The following is a 19,643-nucleotide window of genomic DNA, read 5'->3' on the forward strand; positions in this document are numbered from 1 at the left end:
TTATGAACAGCGAGTGGTATCTGCCCCTGAAACTTTGAAGGATTGTAGTTCCCAAACTAAAGGTGATAGGAATGTAATTTAATGTATACACAGCTGCTGTTACTGATTCCAGGGCATGATAAAAACAACTATTGTTCCATTTAAAAAAATTGTATCTTTTTGCTGTAATTGGATTTAATAACACAATAAACTATGTTCATAACCCCGCAGACAGTGTAACGTTTCTTATGGTGACTTACCGCAATAAATATTTCCGTCGCCTATTACTTCGTAACATAGAGGCAAACACATTTAGTGAAACACCCTGTATATAAGACACAATCACAAAATCGGTTTGCACCGGATTTTCCGGGCTCCATTGGTGATAAATAGGTGTAAAGACATGTTTTGGGTAGCCCTTGGACCATTTGTACACCAAACATGTACATAATGTGACTGTACTACGGTACAGGGTCAATCTATGAATATTACACACTTCCTCCTGCTTCGACAGATGGAGCAAGCATTTGGTTCTGTTTGTACTTTATGTGCTTGATGGGACTTATGGAGGCGGTTCCTCGTAAAACCATATAAAAAAGGTATTTTTACTATGTTTTCGCCGTCAACAGCAGACCAAAACCCATCCGATGATGAGCTACGCACAGTAAATGCCTGAAATTTGTACGACGTATTCCTAAGATACGGATCTCGAACAACCTTGAAAATTTTGTTGCTATCTTTATCCGTTTTCAAGATATAGAGGTTCAAAGGTACTCTATGTCTACAATTAATATCCGCTACGAGGCGAAATCTGAATAACAATAACCGCAGAAAATTGCTCAGATTTTAACGGTATATTCTGTTTTCAAAAATCTTCATCCGTTATCGAGAAACACCGTAAAAACTTCTTTTTTGGATAAAAAACTCCAGCCGCGGATTCCGAAATGGCTATGCACAGCAAATGGCTGTAATTTTTCCGATGTATTCATAATATTGGTTTCTTTCACATACAATCCGGACTGAGGTTATTTCCGTTTCACGTAAGTAAAGTATCTAAATTTTACTGACCACTACACTTCTTTTCATATGAATTGCACGTCCTGCTGCAGCAGCGAAAAGAAGGGAAGCAGTGAATAAAGGGTCGAATCAGTGCACAAAAAGTACGAATATGTTCCTGTTTATTTAAAACACTCGAAGTGAAAAGTGGGGTACTATCTGCCTCATTCTACCTTGCTCAGCACTTTAAAAGTTTTCCCAAAAACTTCAGCATGTGGACATACTCGCCGATTTTTATACTGAGAGAGAAGAAGATGGTGGCAGCGGGAAAGAGATGGAAAAGTGATAAATACTAGAAGGTAGTAGACAGTGATTGTGTTATGGAAAGAGCGAAAGAGACAATTGCAGTGTGAGAGGAAGAGAGGGACGCAGTGGCAGTGGAAAGTAATAGACAGTGACAGAACAAGAACAGTGTTAGGAACAGAATAAAACAGACAGTGTTGTGTGTGGGGGAGGGGGGGGGGGAGGGGGAAGTATAAGGAGAAAGAGAAAGTGGGTGAGAGTCAGTGATAATGAGAGAATGACTAGATGACAATGACAGCAAGGAAGAGAAAGATAGTGAGACAGAAGGAGTAGGAAGGAAGGAATGAAATGTTAGCATTAAGAGCCAGCGCGAGTGAGACGATGGCAAAGAGAGGAGCCTATAGTAGTAGGACAGAACAAAGAGGACTGTAGCAGAGACAGAGACAATAACAGAGAGACACAAAGAGGTAATGACAATGGCTTGGACTGAATGAGTGAGTAAGGAAGGATAACTGGGAGTGGATGGGTATGAGCGACTTGCACCGATAGACTGCTGGGTGGGAGTGAGCTGCATGTTAAAAAGAGCACAAATATGTTTGCGTAGTAAAATTTTTGTGGAAATTTTTAAAGTTCCTGAGGGAAGTAGAATGAGGCGCTGGTAAACTAGTTTTCAGTCAGAGTCTTTTAAATAAACACGAACGTATTCGCATTTTTTGTGCTTCAATAGGAGCATTTTTTCACTGGTCTTATGAGCGCACTTTCAGAAGCTACAATCGAAAACATAAAAACTAAATTACAACAATGGTATTTAACAATTGTTTAGTCCTGCTTGACAAAGCATATTTTAAAAGAAATATGAACCCAAATATGGGAAAAACCTGTGAATCATCATATGGTACGCATAATGAATAAGGAGCGATCAAAAAGTTTCCGTGTGAAGGCCGTACAGTCGAGAATCGTTATGCCAATCAGGAAAACGTGACCGTTGAGGCAATCATTTCACCGATGCACCAGGTTGAAGACACCCGTTTGGTAAAACACTGTGTCCTATTGCATGAAGTTCGTAACTGTCTGTGTAATAGGAAGGGTTCTCGAGTGTCTTTCATTTCTCTGTAATTGATGAGGCTGGTCTCCCAGATCGACCAGCGTCTTGTGTCGAAATGCGACCAGCCCAGAACTTGGCGCACCATTCCTCAGTGGTGGTTTTCGACAGACATGCTGGCTATACACATTCTTCGTTCTCCGATGCATAACTACCGGTGTTCGTCCTTCGAATAACAGCACGTTAGTACTGTTTTGAAGCATTGGTAATAATGTCACCATAATTCACATCTCTGCATTTGCCGCATGCACACCACAAGGATCCCAATGCCACAATCATCCCTTTCCTACATTTCGGTGCCTATATACCCGCATCAGAGAAGCCCTATGTCACATATACACTGCAGCAATCCCCTCAAACGTTCTTGAAAATGGGCATGAGACCTAAAACATGTTGAGCTTGATGGAATGTGAAAGGGAAATTAAACTGTCAAGGTGGATTCATTATTTCTTATATTTCTTGTAGTAGTTTGAACCTATCTTTTCCACCTTGTTATGATTTACTCATCTCTATTGAGTGTACTGCCTTCCTCAGGAGTACTGGGGACTAGACATGAGACGTGGCATGGAGCCAGCATGGGACTTGCACGGCCAGTACTCGACGGATGTGTTCACCTCGGAGGCGGTGCGGCTCATACAGAGCCACAACGCATCACGGCCCCTCTTTCTGTATGTGGCCCATGCTGCCGTCCACTCAGGCAATGCTTACAACCTACTCCCTGCACCTGACAAAACCATCATGAAGTTCGACAACATAGCTGACTACAACAGAAGGCGATTTGCAGGTAAACCCTTAAATTTGTTACTGTTCCTCAGGTCAATGATAACAATGATCAGCAATATGAAGTCTATTCTTACTGAACTCGTATAAGAGTGGAAGACTGAGAGAGATATGCTCAATATGTACAGGATTTGAGGAAAATACGAAGGCTGATTCCACTACTGTTGATCCTGCACTGAGGGAAATGGAAAGTGCTATCCAACAAAACACCAATCCCATATTTATCAAATTTTGCCGTGATGTTTATTGTATGATGGATACTAAATCATTAATCTTTCATAACATTTTGAACTGATGTCCATCATCATCATCAGTATGAGGTGTGATGTATACAGGCACAAATACACTCGTTTGCATTGTGGCAGAGAAACACACAATCTCCAAATATCATCTTGAGGAATCGCTTGCCATTCCTGAAACACACCCTCTGTCATTCCATGAAGAATCTTGCTGGAGACTAATACAGAAGTATATGTCATCCTGTCACATTCCAGACATGCCCTAAGGGTAACAATTCAGGAGACCATTTAAATTAGTCAAGGATCCTGCATTCCTCAAGGCATTTGTAGTGTGAATTGTGGTGTGGGCCCTGCACTGTCCTAATTGAATGTGCCATTTGGTTACCTGGTTATGAAAGGTATGCAACAAGCTTCACCATTCTTGTCACATACCAGGAGCATTCAACCTCCTTTTAACAATTACCAAAGCTATTCTGTTGTCATATCAAATAATAACTCTCACTATGATACCAGAAGTTGGAGAGGTATGTGTTCGAGAATCACTGCATCCCGTAATCCTTCACCAGATCATCTAAGGACTCACTGATATCATTCTGACCATCAGAATGAGAGGTGAGATTCACCACTGACCACCATAGCATCACATTCAATGTACCAGATGACTCTGGGTGAGTACCATGCAAGCCTCTGTTGTGTGTGATACAGTGTCAGCAGTAAATGACATGTGGTAACTCGAGATCTCAATCCAGCTTCTGGTAATATGTTTCGCTCAGTATCAGCAGACACTGTGCCTGCAACTCCTGTCCAGATTTCATCTGTTGTCATCAGTCGACTCGTCAGAGCCAGCTGAACAAACATATGAGCTTCTGCTAGGACCTATTCTTGCCCCACTCTTTTGCTCGAAGTCAAAAAAATGGTTCAAAATGGCTCTGAGCACTATGGGATTTAACTTCTGAGGTCATCAGTCCCCTAGAACTTAGAACTACTTAAACCTAACTAACGTAAGGATATCGCACACATCCATGCCCGAGGCAAGATTCGAACCTGCGACCATAGCAGTCGCGTGGTTCCATACTGTAGCGCCTAGAACCACTCAGCCACCTCAGCCAACCTGCTCCATCTCATAACTACACCTTCTACTGCCATTGCGCTATAGCCAATTGTGTATGCAGCCTTCTGGTATGCTGTTCTCAAAACTCTCATACCAATGATCTGACCTTCCTCAAAATCCAAAATATGGTGATGAGCTACACATGTATATGTGTCATTTTACCTAAAAAGTTCCATTTATAATGTACCATTCAAATTTAGCATGCAGCTAAAATTTGATATTTGTTGGTGATCTGATTGTATGAACTCAAAATACATCACCAAGAGTTAAGACAATTCGATGGTAAATCAGAATTGAAACTGATTTATTTTATGAAATTTACTTATTTTTGGGGACTGAATTAACTGTTGCCTAGGTACATTCTTCAATGATCAGTAATGCAACTCCAGATTCTGTTTAACTTTTTGTTTATTGCTTTAAAAGAATACCAGACTTTCAAGTCATTCTTCAATTACTCATTTCTTATTGAACTGTATATTTCATTTTATCATATTGCACAAAACTAAGAGTGAAGTGTCTACCAAAGGCTCCCCATAAAAACTGCTCACAAAAAGCTTCCCATGTGCAGTCTGGTTGTAATGTTTGAACAATTAAAGTTTTACATAGCACTATTATGTCATTTACAGAACTGAAGTTGCAATTAGAAGTTTCGTATAGTGTAACTTTTTACAAGATCATAGAAATCTTTGACATAATTACAGTGTGGGTTAGATGACTTTTTTAACATGAAGATCTATGAATTAACATAGTCAGACAACCACTTAACAATATTTATTAATTGTGTTTTATTTGTTATGACTTTTTACTAGCATTTGCTAAATGTCCCTGTCTACTTTAAAATATTATAATTCAACATTTTTAAGATAAGCAAATAATAATAATGCCTGATTCCAGTAACTAATGATGAAATGGTTTTTGTAGAATGTTGTATCAAAGTGAACATGTATCAAAATTAATAAATTAATTAATAAAAAAACAAAATGATGCTTATATGACCCTAAAGAAGATATAAGGTTCACATGCAAGTGTAAACAAAGATGAAATGTATTCACAGTCGAAAATATGATTAGACTTCAGCTGCACAATTTATCAGTGACATATGAAAATTTGTGCTACACTGGTACTTGAACCCAGATTTTGCTCTTTATGCCAGCAGTCACCTTAGCCTATTCAGCTATCTGAACATGCCTTCTTGAACAACCCAAACCTCCATATGTTACCATGTGCCACATCCTGTACTTGCACAGTTGCTCCGATTCCCGCACAGGCAGAGACTTACACTGATGAGCGACAACATTCTGACCACTCTCTACAGCAAGATTTAATGCTGCCTGATGATTCTGTGGGGACATGACAGTCTAAGGAATGCATTTAAGCAGACCATAGGTGAATGGGGAATCATTCTGGTGACAATATAGGCTGCAAATTGGGAAATCAGCTGACATAAGTGACTTTGACAAAGGACAGGTTATGGCCTGGCACCTGAAAAGAAACATTTTGAAACAGCAAATTTCATTAGCTGTTCATATGTTACTGATGCAAGCATCTGTGGAAAGCAGTTGAAGGATAATGAAGCCACACGTAAGTGGAAATGTCTTGGAAGTCCATGCCTCAGCACAGGACATGGAGCTTGAAGGTTTTCCCTCTCCAAAAAGCTAGGTAGGTGACGATCTGCAGCAAATTTGCCGACAGAGTACAGTTCTGATGCAGGCACAAGTGTTTCAGAGCACAGTGTTCAGCGCACATAGTTGAACTAGGGGCTCTGCAGCAGCGACTGCATGTGTTCCTATGTTGACCTAACAACATTCCCAGTTATAATTGCAGTGGGCAATGGGATCATTGAGTCTGAAAAGTGGAGCAATGAAATCCATCTGGTCAAATGGCTTATGTTTCTTGTTACACTAGCTCGATGGTCATTTCTGGATAGGCCATCATCCAGGCTAATGACTGCTGGAAATCTGCAGTGCACCAGAGATAGAGGCCGGTGGTGGCATTATTACTCTATGAGGGACATTCAAATGGGCTTCCATGGAGTCTGGGCAGTAACTGAAGGAACTATGACAGCTGTGGAGCATGTAAACATTATTGCCAACACTTATATCACTTCATGCTTAATGTCTTCTCCCAAGAGGATGGCGTCTTCCAGCAGGATAACTGTCAACATAACAAGGCAGTAATCGTATTGCAGTGGTTTCAGGAACATGTCAGTGAACTCACATTGCTGTCTTGTCAACCAAATTCCCTTGAACCACTCCCAACGCAAGACAAAAAACTGGGCACTATCGAATGCCAGCTCTGCAGCAACACACCACCGGCCTGTAATTTATAGAAATTTTGTGACCTGTTTGTAGGTACCTAATAACACGTACTTCCATAAAACTACCAATTCAAACACAGGTATTGCAAAATAGAAATGAGTAAATTAGCAGTTATTTGTGCTATATGTGTACAACATACAACTAAAGGATCATGTTGATAATCAGTCCTGATAACAGTAATCGCATAATGTTGTTTCTTTGTGTGCCATGTTACACAATTCAGCAGCCATCACACACACATATTTCTTCATCAATAGAGATGACCTTTTTTGTATTGAAAATAAGCTCACGTAAGGATGAAATTTTATCCACATATCCCACAAGCATGGCTCCTGGAATATCAGTTTGCTAACCTTTGGTCAGGGTATTCATAGTGTAACACTTTCAATCACTGTCAGTGTTTGTATTGAAGATGTAGTGATGGTTCGGAAGTTTAACAAAAATTCACTGTGAAAGGATATCGGTGATAAGATTGGCATCCTCCATGAAATTGTGAAAGGATTAAAGGACCCACTGAGTGAAATCAAGTCTTCTGAGTACAGAATATGGTTTGAGATTAAACTAAAGTAAGACCAATGTACTGAGGAGTAGCAGAAATGATATTAGTCTCAACATAAAAAACTGGGGACTGCATAATGCACAAAGTGGAGGAATTATGCTACTGTGGAAGTAAAATAATGCATGACAGGTGAAACAAGGACGAGATGAGAAGCAGATTAGCACAGGCAAAGAGAAGAGAAGTGCTATAGAAAGATGTCATTTATTAAGTGATCTGATAAGACAAGAAACAAAGAAGTTATTTGCAGAATTGATGAGGAAAGGAATATGTGTAAAAACTAATTAGAAAAAGAAAGAGCATGAGAGAAAATTGTGATGGGTGGGCTGCACCAAATCAGTCAAACTACTGATGGCACCTTTCCCCCTCCCTGCACTCAAAATATCTAAATCCATTGCCATCATCTAGTACATGGGTGAGGCCTGTTTGGATCCATCAGCTCACCTATTCCTTGGACTTTCGTAATGTCTTTGCCTTTAGGTCTATGGTCAGTAGCTTATGTTGGTAGCTCCTTACTGTCCATTCAAAGGATATGGTTGAATCATTTTTGCTTGTATTTTTCTGGTTTTCAGAAGGCTATTTGTCTTTTGGTTTATTCATTGTGCATGTGATCTAGCCTGTTTCAGCTTTCCATTCCCCTTTGAAACTTCATTTCTATGGTTCAAATATCATCAAATCAGAGAGAGGAAATGCTGGGATTGGTATTCAGAGAAGCTTCATCCTGTAGGAAGTAAACAATTTCTCTAGTACTTACAGCTGAGAGAAAACAAGGATATGGTAAAGCAACTATGATGCTATCTGGCATGGACGGTGTAACTTTAATGGCTGCAGTGCTGTGATGTGGAAGGCAATAGAAAACCACCGCATTCTCTTTTCCTACTACATATAGCTCTCTGCTAAAATTTCTTGATCACTTTTTCACAGATAAGCTAGTCCCCATTTGGTTTACAGGATGATGTCTATAGGGAAGAGCTATTAGACAAAATGATAATGCTAATAATTAGGGTGACCATGTACAATGTTGTATCACTAAGCCAGTGTGGAAAACTCTAAAGGTAGCAATGGAAACAGTGTAAACAGGCATTCTGGAACCAGTGAGATGTGACAGATGTGATGGAATTCATAAACTGAGGATGATGGCTTTATTCATAAGTAGTCAAATAATGGAAGAACAGGAGCAATAATAATAGTGAATAGGGAAGCAGGTAATAAAGTAAAGTGTTATACGCAGCAAACAGAAAGAACAGATTCTGCAATCATACAAAAACAGATAACAACCACAGATGTGGATGAATGTTAGATTGAAAAAGTATATAATAATGTCAATGAATATCACATTGAGATGAGAATTAAATCATAAGGGGTTAGCAATATGTAGTTATTTGTGCAGATAAGGAACAGAAAACAGTGGGAGATTTCAATCTTGCTGAGTAAACTGAGAGGGAAGAAAGATTAATAGAATTTTATGCTAGGAATGAGCCTTCAAATAGACTATATTTTGGTAAAACAAAGATTCAGGAATCAAGAAAAGAACTGCAACAGTTATCCAAGTGCACATTACAAACATAATCATACCTCATTTCTGTATTGGATTATGATTTTCAATACACACTGTGGCCAATTCTCATCATTCCTTGTATCCAATACATCTATAAAGAGCAGCTGTTGATCCTTTTCTACCTCAATAGTAAATTTAATGTCAGCTTTGAGGCTGTTCAGATGTCTTAAAAGTCATCAAGCTGTTCCTCACCATGGCTCCACACAGTGATGTCATCAACGTACTTGTACACCTTATACGAGGTGCCAAGACCATCATCTGTATTTTAAAATGCTCCATAAATAAATTGGCAACCACTGGACTAAGGGCACCACACACTACAACATGTAGTTATTTGTGCAGATAAGGAACAGAAAACAGTGGGAGATTTCAATTTTGCTGTTCATATGAACAGCTGGAAGGCATCTGATGGTGAGAATTCCTTCATGGGTCATTTTGAATGGCATGTGCTGGATTTGGCACCTTGTAATCTTAAGACATGGAGCAGGTATATCAACAACACAATGACAATGTAGAGCAATAGCTTAATAACTTCATAAGACACCTGGAAGTTCTCCATCCCCAATTAAATTTGTTATGGAGATAGAAAAGGATTAACAGCTATCCTTTCCTGATGTGGTGTCTGATATACCCTTCCACCTACAGCTAAATGTACATTGGCAAAAGTGCCATTAATTTAAGATAATTATTTTAGAATGTGACGTTATAGCAGGAGGAGAACATCAAATTTATTGAATACTAAGCAGCTGATTGCTTGGGCTGGCAAGAGGTTTAGATCATAATTCGAACTATGGAAAGATACACCATCTTTCCTGTCACGTAAACTTATACTTTTGATTAGCAAACGCATCACCAAAAGTGTACAGTCACTCATTGAAAACTAGTACATATATGGTTGAAAATCTGCTATGTGACTGATACACATCATCTACTTCCATTACTTCTTCTAGTACAATCTTGGCACTGGTCATGATGCAAACAAGTAACAATAGAAGATAAATAATTCAGCAATGAATATTTAGCAAATTTTAAATGTGACAACATATTCTATATAAACAAATAAAATATCTGAAATAATACTTTCTGTTAAACATAACTTTCCTGTACATAAATTCACTGACATAAGAGATATAAAAATCATCAATAAATAAATTAACCAATTTTGTTACTTCCACTTACAGATGTCACAGTATTGAAATACTTAAATATGACTTGATAATCATGTTAAAAATTATGAATGTTTGAAATGTTTATATTTTGGCTAACTGATTATGCAACTTTCCAGAAATTTCTGTCTGGTGTATTTACTTATTATATACAAAAATATCACTGCATAAAAGAATTTCTTAACTGAACGGAAATATGTATACAGGAATCTTTGATTTATATAAAAACAAAGATGAGGTGACTTACCGAACAAAAGCGCTGGCAGGTCGATAGACACACAAACAAACACAAACACACACACAAAATTCAAGCTTTCGCAACAAACTGTTGCCTCATCAGGAAAGAGGGAAGGAGAGGGGAAGACGAAAGGAAGTGGGTTTTAAGGGAGAGGGTAAGGAGTCATTCCAATCCCGGGAGCGGAAAGACTTACCTTAGGGGGAAAAAAGGACAGGTATACACTCGCACACACGCACATATCCATCCACACATACAGTATGTATTTGTGTTCTCCTGCTGGTGTTTGATGCATAGATCTTTTATCTACAGAAAACAGGCATGATTAATATGCTTGTAATGCACACAAGACAAAAATGTGACCTTCAGCAACATGGTTGCAAAATGCAATGCTTGGAATGTGTTCTCAGGAACTGTGGATATTCTATCAGTTAAATAAGAATTATCATGACGCGAAACACTTGGCCAAGTGACACACCAGAAGAGTATGCTGCAAACTGTGTATACGTGGAAAAGTTGATGTTGTAGTGACCTGATAAGTCAACAATACTAGGATCATCAAACTTCAGGTTGGGACAGCTGGATAAATCAGGCATAACCCATCATACACTGTATGAAACCAACCACATAATAATATTTGCTGACATGTAGGTTTTCACTGTGAAGAAGAGCTGGGAAGCCAGTGAAATTCATTAACATGACAATAATTGTCACAAGAAAGAAGAAATCGTAAAGATCAATGGATCCTGGAATCCTTTGCTGCAATGAGTTACCATTTCAGTAACAATGGAGGAGCTACAGCAGCAATGACCAGGGAAATGCCTCCGATGGATTTTAATGTCAAGAATACCTATAACCTGTAGCCATGGGCTCAACTCCATTCTGCCACATGAATCTTTGAGAACCCATTCACTCACACTGCTGAAATGTCAGAAAAATGCCAGAAAAATAACTAAATAAAAGTTAGCGAAAGCACTGAGATGAAAACTGCAAGGTAGTACTGAAATGACAATTCAGTATTTCTCTTTATTACATCTAACTGTTTTTCAGATGGAATAGGGAAGGAGCCTTTATAAAGAATATTTTTGTAAGGTGTAACTGTCCTCTGTCCACAGATTGGTTTCAACACATGCTCTAAGGAGCCTACAAGCTTACCACGAACTCCAAACCACTAAATGACTTAGAATGTTTTAAAATATATAAATCATAGCCAGAGGTTAAAGAAGCACTAAGTAACGGAAAACAAAAAATGGATAGACCACTTGACTTTTAGACATATAATCTAACATTTGGCCCATAAGACAGAAAGTACTAAACCAGAGAGGTTGAATTCTTGTTGCAAAGACCAGTTAGAGGAGCACTCTGATTACATAACCTAGGTAATTTTCTGTTCCAGCCTAGTACATATAATACATGTGTGTGTGTTTTGTGTAATTCACATGATTACATAATACAGAAAAATATGTACCTTACATTTAATGAATATATCAGAAGTTCCACACACATATGTCAGAGCTCTCTGTAAAACTTCAGTCCTGACTAGTGAAATCTTAACCCTCCCTGCAAAACATTAAACAAAAGGGATCATATTCTCTAATTTGTTCTGTAAATTCCAAATGTTGGCTGCAATAAATAAATAAATAAAATAAAATAAAATAATTAAACAAAAAAAAGTATGCTTCATCTGTGTAAACAAATATAGTACTTCTAATAATCCCTTATTTAAACATGTTATAGGAATCCTCTCAAAACTGGACGATTCTGTGGGAGAGATAGTAGATGCTCTCTCCAAAGCAGAAATGCTTAACAATTCAATCATCATATTCTCAACAGACAATGGTGGTCCAGCAGCTGGATTCAATGGCAATGCAGCATCAAACTGGCCATTAAGAGGTGTAAGTGGTATTTAGCTTTATTTTCAATCAAAATGGACAGAATAATAAGCCAGCTAACCTACATGTTAGTAGACTTGTGTTTATGTGTTTGTTTCATAAATCACAATTCCAACTGAATTAGTGTTCAAGGAGGAGGCAGAGTTCCAGAAAAAAAAAAAAAAAAAAAAAAAAAATATATATATATATATATATATATATATATATATATATATATATATATATATATTATCTCTCATTTTGTTGATTTTAAAAGCAGGCAAATGACTTATTTTACACACTTCCATACACTAGTTGCTTAAAGAAGCATCATCTGTGGTGACACAACTAATCTAAAGAAAGTATTCATTCACAAATGAAAGCAGTAACAATACTTTTTAAAGTAGGCAAGTGAACATCTGCAAGAGACCTCTTCAAACAATTTTGTTCTCTTAGACTCATTTCCAAATACTTTTTCTACTTAACGCTATTTTTCCCTAATATTAAAAAGTAGTTTCAGTGAATTATGATTTGCATAACTGCAACACAAAATGGAATAATAGTTTGCATGTACCTATAATCTCCTCCTTCTTGTCTAGGATTCAGACAGGGATTCAGGCATAAGGCAAGATATGGGAAATCCCTATAAATTCTAAAGAAAACTAAAACCATTTCCCACTCTTTTTTACAAATAACATGATTACCTAGATTCAAGGATTTAAAATACATGTTAACTGCAAACATGTCCTTGTACACTGGATGAAGAAATACTCCCACTGCAGTTAGACAACTGTTGTTGTTCTGAAATACCTTGTGATCTGTTCATGCAGATAATAAACTAGCAGTTGGAGATGATAGCCAGTGTGTAAGTGAATAGAGGAAGAATAGCTGCTTTCAAAGTAACAGACATCCTGCTAACTTTACTGTGTAAAATTTAGCCTGAGTAACCATATATAGTCTACTATAATTCAATGATTGTTAATTATTACTGTACCTCTTAACATATGTTTCTCTTTACTGGTTTTACTTTGACTCATTGCACATTACTGGAAGTCCTTCTTCATGACGTGTTTGAAACTCAATGGATGAATGATTGACTCATTGCACTATGTCATGTTAACATACTTTTCAATAAGGAATGTGTACAGATCAGTGAGAGGACTACCATGTGTTGCATTCAAACACACAATTCTGCACAAATATCAGTAATGAAGACCACTACTGTGTGCCAATTTCCCTGTTGAACTTAAGTTTAATTCTTGTTATTCCAAAGTTACCTTCTTCACCTTTAGAGATTCTGAATAATGTTTGCATTTTTTTGCAACCAGTAACAAGTTACAATATATAGCAACAAAACAAATGCTTAAGATAATCATGTAAATGATCAGAAAGTTACCATATTTTTAACTGATAATGTTTATTATTGTTGTAAAACTTACTTGTCTACATCCCAGTGAGAGGTGGTAATTATGAACCATAGAAAATTAGAGCCTAACTAAAATAACCTGTACTTCTCAACTGCTCCCTCTGTTCTAAAATGGCATAAGACACAACCCTCTGTTTACCATTTTATTTTGAGGAAAAGGAAGAAAAGCAGGTCTGTGCCAGAAAAAAGGTCCCCATTCTACATATACACTCATTGTGGAAAAAATGTAATAATACTTAACTTCATTACAAAGTACTTCAAAACAAAAGACCTCTTGGAAGAATATACAGAGTACTTCCTGTAACCATTAACACTAACACATTCTGCATAGATTAAATCAAAATCCCACAAGCAAATAAGTTTGAATTTTTAACGTGTGATGAATATGAAATATGTGAAAAGAGCCAAAGAAAGGAAGTATTTTCATCAAATGCAGCGACCACAAATCACTTCAGTAGGCCTACGAAGTCCTGTAATAACAAGAAAGGAAATACCATAAAATACATGGAACATACTTATCGTGCAAACAAGATATCTACCAATACAGGTAAGAAGAAAAAAGAAGATATTTTCATACTTTCAGACAGTCATGGAAAGGGCTTAGCCGACATTTTGTGTAACATGCAAACTATATTCAAGGTTAGTGGAATAACGAAACCGGGGGCCCCCTTGCGCGAAGTTTTAAAAGACTGTGAACATTCTTTGAAGCTTGGAAGCAACTGTCTAATAATAGGAGGTGCTAATGATGTTTATAGGAACGAGGGCAAACTCGCCACAAGAGCTCTAAGAAGTACATTACAGAAAATTACAGATGTTAACTTCTTCATTGCCAGTATCCCACAAAGACATGATCTTATAGAAGAATCCTGTGTCAACAAAGAAATCACAGTTACTAATAGGAAATTTGAGAAAATCTGCCGAAGCCTCCCAAATGCCACATATGTGGACGTACCATCCACAGAGAGAAGTCATTTTACAAGGCATGGGCTTCACAGAAATAAACTCGGAAAATCATTCATTAGTCGAGAAATCCTTAATGCAGTGAAGGCAGTTAAGGACAAGAATAGCACAACCATACCACTTCCACCACCAAACACAGCAACTGAAAATTTCCAACAAGAAAATGAAACTGAATCACTGACAACAGGTCCAGCACTAGAATCTCCACTTTTGTCACAAACAGCTGAGATAAATGAGTCAACTAGGACAGAAGTTTCCAAAGCAGCTTCAGCAGAAGCAGCTACATACTACGCAACTGCATCATTAACAAGAAAAAAAACGCCTGATGTGCCAACAGCCAACGACCTTTCATCAGTATTGGCCGCTCCGCAGTCTTCAACAGTGAAAGACTTTTCACCAGCTTCACCATCATCATCAGTAACAGAAGCAAACAGAAGAAGCACAAGAACCAGGAAACTTTCAACTCTGCAGGATTTTTGGTACCCGGCCTCAGTTACAAGACTAACATAAGGCAGATACCCTCAGATACACCAACTTCCAAGTCAAACCGGCAACAGACTCACCTCCACTGTCATCAACAGAAGAATAACCATGCCACCAGCTCATCTGAAGGATTTTTTAGCATCAGGTCTAAAGGGAAAGGTGCCACCAAGATAAGTGAAAACAAATACCTAACAGTGTTTCACCAAAACATTCAAGCCATAAAGAACAAAGCACAACAGCTAGAAGTAGAATTGGAAAAATTTGATAGCCAAATTTTGTGTATCACTGAACACTGGTGCAAAGGGAAGCAAATTGAACACATTGCATTAGCCTCATTTGACCTTGCATGTTACTATAGCAGAATCTCAATGAATGGTGGAGGTTCATGTATCTATGTAAAAAAAGGTATGTCATTTAAAGTAAGATATGATCTTTTAGATCTAGGTGAGGACAAACATTTCGAACTTTCCGCTGTTGAAATAATAGGACCTGGCATAGCAAAAAAATTAGTCATATTTTGTGTGTACCGCTCTCCTAGTGGAGACATTGATATATTTTTCTCAAAACTGAATCAAAGCTTAGACAGGGTTTCTGGACCAAAAGCAAATGTAATTATCTGTGGTGACTTAAACATTAATATGATGAAGCCTGATAAGGCTAGCAACATATATGTGAATATTCTAAGCTGTTACGGAATATCCTCCCTTGTTAATTGTCCAACTAGAATAACGAAAGAATCCTCCTCATCTATAGATCATGTAGCTACAGATATTGATAGTAAAAAATGTCATATTGTTGTCCAAAACCTGGGCCTAGCAGACCACCTCTGCCAGATCTTAAAAACTAACATTCATGTAGAAACTCCTCCTAAACTTTGTACATACAAAAGAATGTTTTCCAAATCAGCCCTGCATCAGTTTAAATCCCAGCTAGAATATGAAGATTGGAGGGAAGTCTATGCAGAAACCAACGCAAATCAGAAATTTATCAAGTTCGTGTCAATTTTTAAACTCAGATTTGAAGAGATGTTTCCCAAAACTCTTTATCAAATTAAAACTACAAAGAGAAATCAGTGGGTGACTACAGGTATCAAAAAATCCTCAGAAACTCTTAGATATCTCAACTCCATAAAAAATAATCAGTCTAACCCAGAAGTTCTGCAATCCTACAAAAAGTACAGGAAAATTTACAGAAAGGTGTTGCTAGCCGCAAAAAAACTTTCAAACAACAAAATATTACTTGAAGCTGAAAACAAGAGCAAAGCAGCCTGGAACATCGTCAAACAGGAAACATCTAACTCTGCTAAAAAGGACCTCAATTCACATATTAAAAACAAAGATGTACCAGTAGGTAACCCTAAAAAATTAGCTGATTTTGTAAACTCATATTTCAGTAGTATTGCAAAAAAATTACAGCAGAAATTTCCAGATACGTATGATTTACCTACTCAGAACCAGCCAACAAACTCAATGGTGCTCTTGCCAACTACAGAAAGGGAAGTGGCACTAGTAGTACACCAACTAAAAAATAAAACTTCAGTAGGACTTGATGAAATTCCAGTCTGCGTAATTAAAGATTGTATAGACTCCATAAAGGGCCCATTAACAGACATAATTAATGAATCTTTCGAGTCTGGATACTTTCCGGAGTACCTAAAACAAGCAAAAGTTATACCTATCCTTAAAAACGGAGATGTGGAAAATGTAGAGAACTACAGGCCGATCTCTATACTGTCTATCATTTCTAAAATAATAGAAATACTAGTCAAAAAGAGACTGCTAAATTACCTGAATAAATATAATCTTCTTTCCAATGACCAATTTGGTTTTAGGCCCGGAAAAGGCACACAATATGCTATAGCACAGTTCACTAAAGCAATTTTAGAAGCACTGGACAAAGGTGAAAATGTAAGTGGTATCTTTTTAGACTTGTCCAAGACCTTTGATACAGTTGACCACAAAATCTTACTTCATAAATTAGGGCAAATAGGAATAAGAGGTGTGACAAAGAAGTGGTTCAAATCATACTTGGAAAACAGAGTTCAACGAGTTGAGATATCACAAGTTTCAAACAATTCCCATATAAAACACCTGTCTGACCCAGAAAATGTGAATATAGGCGTCCCACAGGGAAGTGTATTAGGCCCAATATTGTTTCTTATATACATTAACGACTTCCCACAAAGTATCAGACATGGCGAAAAAATACTTTTTGCTGATGATAGCAACATAGTAATAACAGGTGAAAATCCAACACAACTGTCAGAAAGAGCAAACGAGGCTCTCAATGATGTCCACAACTGGTCATTAAAAAATAAAGTAACCCTAAATGTAAAGAAAACTAACTATATTAACTTCCAATTGAACAAAAAACACAATGCCACTAGAATAAAAGTTAATAATAATGAATTAGAATGTGTAACAAGTACCAAATTCTTAGGGATGAATGTAGACAGCCAACTGAAATGGACAAACCATGTCAACATTTTGGCAAAGAAATTATCCACAGCATGCTATGCTCTTAGAATCCTTGCACCGGTATGCAATAATACCTGTCTTAAAATAACATATTACGGATATCTACACTCAGTCCTCAGCTCTGGGATCATGTTTTGGGGAACAAGTGCCAGTAACATACAAACTGTGTTCAAAGTACAAAAAAGAGCCATAAGGATAATAACAAATAGCAACAACAGGGCCCACTGTCTAGAATTATTTAGAAAGCTAGGAATTCTAACTGTTTCTTGTGAGTATATCTTTCAGAACATAATGTTCATTAAGAAAAATCTTAACATGTACAACACAAACAGCCTAATACATGACCATGAAACAAGAGCTTGTCACCACATCCATCTAGATAGAAAGAACAAGGCAAAGACACAAAAAAGTATATTTTACAATGGGATAAAACTGTACAACAAAGTACCACAAGAAATTAAAGAAATAAATGAGCCCCTCACTTTCAGACAAAAGCTTAAAACCTTTTTAGTAAGTAAAAGTTTTTATACTGTAAAAGAATATTTAACATAGATGTAGACTATTAGCAACATATGACATTATCACCAAAATATTATGTAAATCATAAATATGTGTATGACTAGTTATAAAAACTACACAAAATATGAGAAACCTGTTTAATTGTAAATGTAAATGTGTGCTCATGTTTTGTAATCTGACGACATCCATACAATATTTATTGTTCCACGGATGAATAAATAAATAAATAAAAATAAAAATAAATAAATCTTATGTTACCATATCTCTGCTATTTATGCTGGTATGTGTAGTAACTTTAGCTGCATACCACAGTCAATAAATCCACAACCAGTTAAAAGCTCTTGCATTTTTAACTGCATTCTATCCATCAGTAAGTCTCTTATGTACTCACAAATAAAATGAAATTAAGTTTGATTTATAAAACAGATGAGGTTCATACCAGTTAGTAGTAATAAGCAAAGCTGTGGATACACATGACACAAAATGCTTGACTAGTTTACATCAGAGCTCAAGAAATCTATTCTAAAACAAACCCTACTAGAACTAAAAACATATTTGCTTATTTGACCTTCACTGGACTAGCTGTTACCTTGAATAATGTATTATTTTATATGTAAATCTTGCATATCTTTTCAAATCTTGAATCAAATATTACGGTTCCCATTTTTAAGAAATCACTTTAACCTCCAAATCACCTTGAAAATCACGCTCAAGGTCACGACCGTTAGTAGCAATGCATGACCCTCTTTGCTACCTACAATTTTTGTCTAAAGAATTTTGCTATAGTCTCATCTCCATCCCAAGTTATTTCCCATTACGGATTAAAATGGTTCACCCTATTTGTAGTTTGAGAAATCTTGTTGCAAATTTTAAAATGCAACTGGAATTTGTATAGTGGTAGTATTCTATGCTATTTCACAAGTGTTTCACTAGATTTTCAGTTTTTATGTAAAGTTATAGCTTGTTTTTGTGCCTCTTTCACAGTTTCTCAAATATCACTTGCAATCAAGATAAATGAGTCAAATTTCATGTGGTACTGTATAGACCTCTGATGTATTGAGAACTCTTGAGCCCAGTCAAATGCTAATGTCACTATTAATAAGTGTATTCAAAAATTCAGGAAACTTACAAAATAAACTGCAAAACATTTCTATAATCTATGTTCAGAGGTATGTACATTCTGAACTTTCTGTCTTATATCTAGAGGCAACTATGTAATAACCCTTGTGGCTGAATTTTAGTTCTGTGTTTTGGGACATGATTTTATAGTCATTCTAACAGTTGTTCTTATGTTGTGACTGGGTATTTTCCACTTCACCCAAAATTTACATCTTTTTAGCTCCAAGTCGCACTGAGAAGTTTATTTATTGGCATTTAAGCATAAAAATCTGGATTCTCATGTTATTCTTGATTAATGAGAATGATTATGGTTGAATGATGGCTCATTGACAACAATCTACTCAGAGATTAGTACGATTTGCTGTTACACAGACTTTGTGTCTCAAATTGAAGAATCTTAGAATATATTCCGTGGTATTCTGGGAACTGATGTCCCAATGACATA

General features: G+C 36.9%; 1 protein-coding gene across 1 annotated transcript in view; it reads left to right on the forward strand.

Annotated features, from left to right (window-relative positions):
• The window catches only part of LOC126473448 (arylsulfatase B-like), a 332,111-nt gene that overhangs the window by 263,424 nt on the left and 49,044 nt on the right, over positions 1-19,643 (forward strand). The window contains exons 6-7 of the mRNA XM_050100501.1: positions 2,915-3,164; positions 12,081-12,238. Coding sequence (XP_049956458.1) covers positions 2,915-3,164; positions 12,081-12,238 — 408 coding nt within the window. The remainder of the gene's footprint in view (positions 1-2,914; positions 3,165-12,080; positions 12,239-19,643) is intronic.

The sequence above is a fragment of the Schistocerca serialis genome, chromosome 4, assembly GCF_023864345.2.
Source record: "Schistocerca serialis cubense isolate TAMUIC-IGC-003099 chromosome 4, iqSchSeri2.2, whole genome shotgun sequence".
Lineage (NCBI taxonomy): Eukaryota > Metazoa > Arthropoda > Insecta > Orthoptera > Acrididae > Schistocerca > Schistocerca serialis.